Genomic DNA, 7,817 nt, shown 5'->3' with positions numbered 1-7,817 from the left:
CACCTCTTTTCCACACTCTCCATTGCTCTGGACTGTTGACCCTAAGTACTTAAAATCCTCCACCTTCTTGATCTCTTCTCCCTGTAACCTCACTCTTCCACTTGGGTCCCTCTCATTCACACACAGATACTCCGTCTTGCTGCGGCTAACCTTCATTCCTCTCCTTTCCAGGGCAAACCTCCACGCCTCTAGCTTCTCCTCCACCTGTTCCCTGCTCTCACTGCAGATCACAATGTCATCTGCAAACATCATAGTCCATGGAGACTCCTGTCTAACCTCGTCTGTCATCCTGTCCATCACCATAGCAAACAAGAAGGGGCTCAGAGCTGATCCCCGATGTACTCCCACCTCCACCTTGAACTCCTCTGTTACTCCTACAGCACACCTCACCACTGTCTTACAGTCCTCATACATGTCCTGCACCACTCTAATATACTTCTCTGCCACTCCAGACTTCCTCATACAAAACCACAGTTCCTCTCTGGGCACCCTGTCAGAAGCTTTCTCCAGATCTACAAAGACACAATGCAGCTCCTTCTGACCTTCTCTGTACTTCTCTGTCAACATCCTCAAAGCAAATATTGCATCTGTTGTACTCTTTCTTGGCATGAAACCATACTGCTGCTCACAGATGTTCACCTCTGCCCTTAGTCTAGCTTCAACTACTCTTTCCCATAGCTTCATCGTGTGGCTCATCAGCTTTATTCCTCTGTAGTTGCCACAACTCTGCACATCTCCCTTGTTCTTAAAGATGGGCACCAGCACACTTCTCCTCCATTCCTCGGACATCTTCTCACTATCTAAGATCCTGTTGAACAACCCAGTCAGAAACTCTACTGCTACCTCTCTGAGACACTTCCATACCTCCACAGGTATATCATCAGGACCAAGTGCCTTTCCACTCTTCATCCTCTTCCATGCCCTCCTCACTTCATCCTTACTAATCTTTGCTACTTCCTGGTCCACAACAGTCACCTCTTCTACTCTTCGTTCTCTCTCATTTTCCTCGTTCATCAACTCTTCAAAGTACTCTTTCCATCTTCCCATCACACTATTGGCACCTGTCAACACACTTCCATCCTTATCCTTTATCACCCTAACCTGCTGCACGTCCTTCCCATCTCTGTCTCTCTGCCTTGCCAACCTGTACAGGTCAGTCTCTCCCTCCTTACTGTCCAACCTAGCATACAAGTCATCGTAAGCCCCTTGTTTGGCCTTTGCCACCTCTACTTTCACCTTACGCTGCATCTCCCTGTACTCCTGTCTACTCTCTTCAGTCCTCTCAGTGTCCCACTTCTTCTTAGCTAACCTCTTTCTCTGGATCCACTCTTGCACCTCCTCATTCCACCACCAAGTCTCCTTATCTCCTTTCCTTCCAGATGACACACCAAGTACTCTCCGACCTGTCTCCCTGATCACATTTGCTGTAGTTGTCCAGTCATCTGGAAGCACCTCCTGACCATCCAAAGCCTGTCTCAACTCTTTCCTGAAAGTCATACAACACTCTTCCTTTTTCAGCTTCCACCATTTGGTCCTCTGCTCTGCCTTTGCCCTCTTCATCTTCTTCACCACCAGGGTCATCCTACACACCACCATCCTATGCTGTCTGGCTACACTCTCACCTACCACTACTTTGCAGTCACTGATCTCCTTCAGATTACACCGTCTACACAAGATGTAGTCTACCTGTGTGCTCCTACCTCCACTCTGATAGGTCACCCTATGTTCCTGCCTCTTCTGGAAGAAAGTATTCATTCCAGCCATTTCCATCCTTTTTGCAAAGTCAACCACCATCTGTCCTTCTGCGTTCCTCTCCTGGATACCAAACCTGCCCATGACCTCCTCATCATCTCTGTTTCCTGCACCAACATGTCCATTGAAGTCTGCACCAATGACAACTCTCTCACTTCTAGGGATGCTCTGCATCACTTCATCAAGGTCCAACCAGAATTTCTCCTTCTCCTCCAGCTCACATCCTACCTGTGGAGCATACCCACTAACAACATTGAACATCACACCTTCGGTTTCTAGCTTCAGGCTCATCACTCGATCTGACACTCTTTTTACCTCCAGGACATTCCTAACAAACTCCTCCTTCAAGATAACTCCTACTCCGTTTCTCTTCCTATCCACACCATGATAGAACAACTTGAACCCTGCTCCTAAACTTCTAGCTTTACTACCTTTCCACCTGCTCTCCTGGACACACAGTATGTCCACCTTCCTCCTCTGCATCATGTCAACCAGCTCTCTACCTTTTCCTGTCATAGTTCCAACAATCAAAGTCCCTACTCTCAGTCCTAGACTCTTGGTGTTCCTCTTCTCTCTCTTCCTACGAACACACCTTCCTCCCCTCCTTCTTTGACCAACAGTAGTCCATTTTCCACCGGCACCCTGTAGGTCGATAGCACCGATGGCGGTCGTTGTTAACCCGGGCCTCAACCGATCCGGTATGTAAGTCATACATTTGATTCGCATGTTTGATTTGGCCAAAGTTTTACGTCGGATGCCCTTCCTGACACAACCCTCTGTATTTATCCGGGCTTGGGACCGGCACAATAAGACACTGGCTTGTGTCCCCTTGCGGCTAGTATAGTATGTCGGAAAAAAAATGCCATTCTTTCAACATGTCATAAAAACATGCCATATGAAATAATGTAAAGTAGGCCGTGAAAAACACTATAGAGCAGTTTTCTTTGAAAAAAACATCGTCATGAATTTTATCCAAAAAAACACCATAGTATAGTATGCCAAAAAAAATGCCAATAGTATGTCATCCAAAACTTCGCAAGAAATGTCATAGTTTGGTATGTCGTCCGAAACGTCAACAAAACATCATAGTTCAGTATTAAGTCCAAAACATTGCAAAAAACATCATAGTTTAGTGTGTCGTCCAAAAACGTGAAAAAAACAGTTTATTTTTTTAACATGTCGTAAAAACATGCCATATGATAAAATAATGTAAAGTAGGCCGTGAAAAACACTATAGAGCAGTTTTCTTTGCAAAAAAAATCATCATGAATTTTGTCAAAAAAATGCCCTTTTTTCAACATGTTGTAAAAACATGCCATATGTCCAAAACATCTCTAAAACATCATAGTTTAGTATGTTGTCTAAACCGTCGCAAGAAAACATCATAGTTTAGTCTGTCATCTAAACCGTCGCAAGAAAACATCAGTTTAGTGTGTCGTCCGAAACTTCGCAAAAAACGACATAATTTAGTGTTATCCAAAACTTCGCAAAAAAGTTATAATTTAGTATGTTGTCCAAAGCGTCTCTAAAACGTCATAGTTTAATATGTCGTCTGCAACGTGAAAAAAAAACTTCATGGTTCAGTATGAAGTCCAATGTTGCAAAAACCATCATCGTTTACTATGTCGTCTAAACCGTCTCTAAAACGTCAGTTTGTCGCTTTAAACGTCTGTTTAATGACATCAATTGTTCATACGTAAATGAAAACAGACTCCGTCAACCAAAGTTTTTTTCTGTTTTATTAAATATTATTTCCATCTCATTCATCTTCTTCCAGAACATTCCTGCTGCTGCGTTTCAGATTTCTCTTCTGCTTTTCGCTGGCAAACATCTTTGCAAACGTTAATTCTACATTTTATGAAATCATCCAAACTATGTGAGCACATTAAAGAAACACCAGTTTTAGTTATGCAGTCTAACGTCTAATATTGAACCTTAAATCCAAATGTATGCATTAAATAAACCTTAAACCATTGCAGCTTTACAAACATCACCAGGTGAGGAAACGTCTTCCTCCTTCTGGACGTTCTCCGTCTGTTCCTCACTGAACCACATCTTATTTTCTATGAACAGGCGATGATCCAGTGAAGGGACTCGTTGGTTAAAACACACAGAATGTTCTGGTTCTTTAAATAGATCACAAATAAACACAACAAGAACACAGAGCTCCTACAAACTATGGGTTCTCCAGATTTTTAATAAAAACACGACTGGTTCAAACAGCTGGAAGACTTCTGCTCCTATTTACAGTTTTAATCATTTTTACACATTTAGTTTATCTGAAGGTCAAACTGAATTCTAGTCAGAGGAACTTTAGAATCGTTCAGCTCCAGATGTTTTTAAAGTCGCTTCGGTTTTTATAAAACCACAAATTAAACAATGTACATCTAATTAGTTAATTTTTGGGATCAGTAACTCTGTTTTTTTATGCTTGTTTTCCAGAAAATTATTAAGAAATGACTATTTGTTGCTGCAGAATCTGATGAGAAGCTTCTGGAATCATGAACCTCCACATTGGTTCCATCCTGCAGCGCCCCCTGCTGGCCAGATGCCTCATCTACAGCTGGTTTCAATGTCTAACTGAAGCCTGAAGCTCTTTGACTTTCAGTTCAGTTCAGTTTTATTTCTTCAGCTCCAATCAAGACGCCTCACAGAACCCATCAGAGCTGAACCCCTAAAATCAGAAATAACTCCTTTTAACAGAAAGAAACTTGGAATGAACAGCAGATTATCAACTAAAAATGAGTGAAATTAGACGATTGTTCTGTAATTCCTTTGGACTGTGGAGCAGATGGGAGGAACGTTAGCGTTAGCCTCATTTAGTCAAACTTTCTGAGTTCTCATCAGCTGATACCACTAATCATGTTTTATATCATTTTGTCTTGTTTTTTTTGTTTTGTGTCTATTTTTTGTTATTGTGTGTCATTTTTGTTGGTCCACATCTATTTTTTGTCATTTTGTGTCTAATTGTTGTTTTGTGACTAATTTTTGTCATTTTATCACTCGTTTTTGTCGTTTTGTCTCATTTTTGTTGTGTCTAATTTTTGTAGACACATGGTAATGAATCGTGCTGAGTCCTCAGCTGATGCCACTAATCCTGGTTCTGTGTTTGTTAAAGGAGAACTTATTAAAGTTTAAACGTATTAAAAAAACATCCAGAGCAGGGCTAGTGTTAGAAGTTCATGAAGGATTCCAGATTAAACTGAGAGCAGATAGTGGGTAAACTTGGTCTAAACTTCTGAAACGTGGCTGAAGTTTCAGGTTCTAAGTGCTGATGTTCCTCAAACAGCTGTGTTCTAGTGTTCCTCTGGTCCATCAGTCCAGTTGGATGGTCTGCAGATGTTGGGTCAGGTCTTGTAGATCTGGTGGTTTCCTCCGGCGGCACTGGGAGGCAGAGCTCCAGTAGCTCCGGCCTGAACGTCCACGAAGCCCATCCTCTGCCTCCTCTTCCTCTGTTCCGTCATCTAGAAACAGAACCAGAGAACACCTGAAGGAACTGTTCATCTTAACATCCAGAGAACACCTGAAAGTAGCTCTTCTCTCAACAGGTGGATTTCAGGTTTAGCAACAGTTATTTACGTCCTTACAGCCAGTCCTGTCCTGTTTTGGTCATTTAGTGTGTCCATGGAACACTTTTTCACTCAATAGTGTCTTATTTTTGTAGTCCTGTTAGTCATTTTTGTAGTTTCTTGTCTCTTTGGGACAGTTTTGTCTCCTTGTACATAAAACTGTTTACATATTTACAGCATCTACAAACTCAGGAAGATCATTTTACCTCCTTTCTGTTCCTTTGTGCTCATTTTGTGTCCACAAAATCACATTTTTATCATTTTGTCTCCTTTTTGTCAATTTTGTGTCTTGTTTTTGTCCTTTTGTGTCTCATTTTTCGTCTTGAGTCTCGTTTTTGTCGTCTTGCGTCTCATTATTTTCTTCTTGAGTCTGGTTTTTGTCGTCTTGGGTCTTGTTTTTGTCGTCTTGAGTCTCGTTTTTGTCGTCTTGTGTCTCATTATTTTCTTCTTGCGTCTTGTTTTTGTCGTCTTGAGTCTCGTTTTTGTCGTCTTGCGTCTCATTATTTTCTTCTTGCGTATTGTTTTTGTCGTCTTGAGTCTGGTTTTTGTCGTCCTAAGTCTGGTTTTTGTCGTCTTGCGTCTCATTATTTTCTTCTTGAGTCTCGTTTTTGTCGTCTTGCGTCTCATTATTTTCTTCTTGCGTCTCGTTTTTGTCGTCTTGAGTCTCGTTTTTGTCGTCTTGCGTCTCATTATTTTCTTCTTGAGTCTCTTTTGTCGTCTTGGGTCTCGTTTTTGTCGTCTTGAGTCTCGTTTTTGTCGTCTTGTGTCTCATTATTTTCTTCTTGCGTCTTGTTTTTGTCGTCTTGAGTCTGGTTTTTGTCGTCCTAAGTCTGGTTTTTGTCGTCTTGAGTCTCATTTTTGTCGTCTTGCGTCTCATTATTTTCTTCTTGAGTCTCTTTTGTCGTCTTGGGTCTTGTTTTTGCCGTCTTGAGTCTCGTTTTTGTCGTCTTGCGTCTCATTATTTTCTTCTTGCGTCTTGTTTTTGTCGTCTTGAGTCTGGTTTTTGTCGTCCTAAGTCTGGTTTTTGTCGTCTTGAGTCTCATTTTTGTCGTCTTGCGTCTCATTATTTTCTTCTTGAGTCTCTTTTGTCGTCTTGCGTCTTATTTTTGTCGTCTTGAGTCTCGTTTTTGTCGTCTTGTGTCTCATTATTTTCTTCTTGCGTCTTGTTTTTGTCGTCTTGAGTCTCGTTTTTGTCGTCTTGCGTCTCATTATTTTCTTCTTGCGTCTTGTTTTTGTCGTCTTGAGTCTGGTTTTTGTCGTCCTAAGTCTGGTTTTTGTCGTCTTGAGTCTCGTTTTTGTCGTCTTGCGTCTCATTATTTTCTTCTTGAGTCTCGTTTTTGTCGTCTTGCGTCTCATTATTTTCTTCTTGCGTCTCGTTTTTGTCGTCTTGAGTCTCGTTTTTGTCGTCTTGCGTCTCATTATTTTCTTCTTGAGTCTCGTTTTTGTCGTCTTGCGTCTCATTATTTTCTTCTTGCGTCTCGTTTTTGTCGTCTTGAGTCTCGTTTTTGTCGTCTTGCGTCTCATTATTTTCTTCTTGAGTCTCGTTTTTGTCGTCTTGCGTCTCATTATTTTCTTCTTGCGTCTCGTTTTTGTCGTCTTGAGTCTCGTTTTTGTCGTCTTGCGTCTCATTATTTTCTTCTTGAGTCTCTTTTGTCGTCTTGGGTCTCGTTTTTGTCGTCTTGAGTCTCGTTTTTGTCGTCTTGTGTCTCATTATTTTCTTCTTGCGTCTTGTTTTTGTCGTCTTGAGTCTGGTTTTTGTCGTCTTGAGTCTCGTTTTTGTCGTCTTGCGTCTCATTATTTTCTTTTTGCTTGGAGCTTCAGGAGAAACCAACTGGAGGCTCTTGAAGATGTTTCACGCCTTCCAGAACATCCAGTTGGTTTCTGCTGAAGCTTCTACCATCTCCTCATCCTGTAGATGTTTGGAAATCTAGCAACACATGATGAGGAATTCTTTATCTGTCCAGAACTTTTGGTTCCAGAGTTCTTCACACTGAAGCGTATAAACTTCTCACCTGTTCCTTCAGCTCTGTCAGCTGGGTGGTCAGAGTCGTCACCACCTTCATGGTCGATGCCAGTTTGTCCTGCAACATCCTCATCTCGTTCTGCTCCCCGTCGCCGTCGGTTACCACCAGTGACATCGCCTGCATCCGTGGAAACCAGTCCAGGTTGTTGTCCTGAAACAGAAGAAGCCGTTGGTGGTCGTATCACAGCCGTGTTTTCTGGTTCTTCTGCAGGTTCCTACCTTGATCATGTGAGCCACGTAGCTCTCTGGTCCCGTGTAGTCCGTCTTGTTCTTCTCACGCACCAGAACGATGAAGTACAGGTAGTTCCAGATGTTGTGCTCCAGCTTGATGTGCTCCTCAAACGACACCGTCTTATTGTCAAACTTATCTCTCTCCAGACCTGAAGCGAAACAAACAGTAAGACGATGGACGGAGTAGGCTGGTCAGGGATTCATCTGTTCTGTTTTTGTTGTTTTGTCTTCTTTTTTGTCCT

General features: G+C 42.0%; 1 protein-coding gene across 1 annotated transcript in view; it reads right to left on the bottom strand.

Moving 5' to 3' along the window:
* Positions 1–3,473: 3,473 nt before the first annotated feature.
* itpr3 (inositol 1,4,5-trisphosphate receptor, type 3) overlaps positions 3,474–7,817 on the bottom strand; it is a 93,662-nt gene continuing 89,318 nt past the window's right edge. The window contains 3 exon segments of the mRNA XM_051950222.1: positions 3,474–5,216; positions 7,334–7,495; positions 7,564–7,724. Coding sequence (XP_051806182.1) covers positions 5,100–5,216; positions 7,334–7,495; positions 7,564–7,724 — 440 coding nt within the window. The 3' untranslated portion in view covers positions 3,474–5,099.

This window comes from Acanthochromis polyacanthus, chromosome 6, assembly GCF_021347895.1.
Source record: "Acanthochromis polyacanthus isolate Apoly-LR-REF ecotype Palm Island chromosome 6, KAUST_Apoly_ChrSc, whole genome shotgun sequence".
NCBI classification, from domain to species: Eukaryota; Metazoa; Chordata; class Actinopteri; family Pomacentridae; genus Acanthochromis; species Acanthochromis polyacanthus.
Note: the sequence above shows the minus strand (reverse complement) of the source record. Positions and strands in the feature narration are given on the sequence as shown.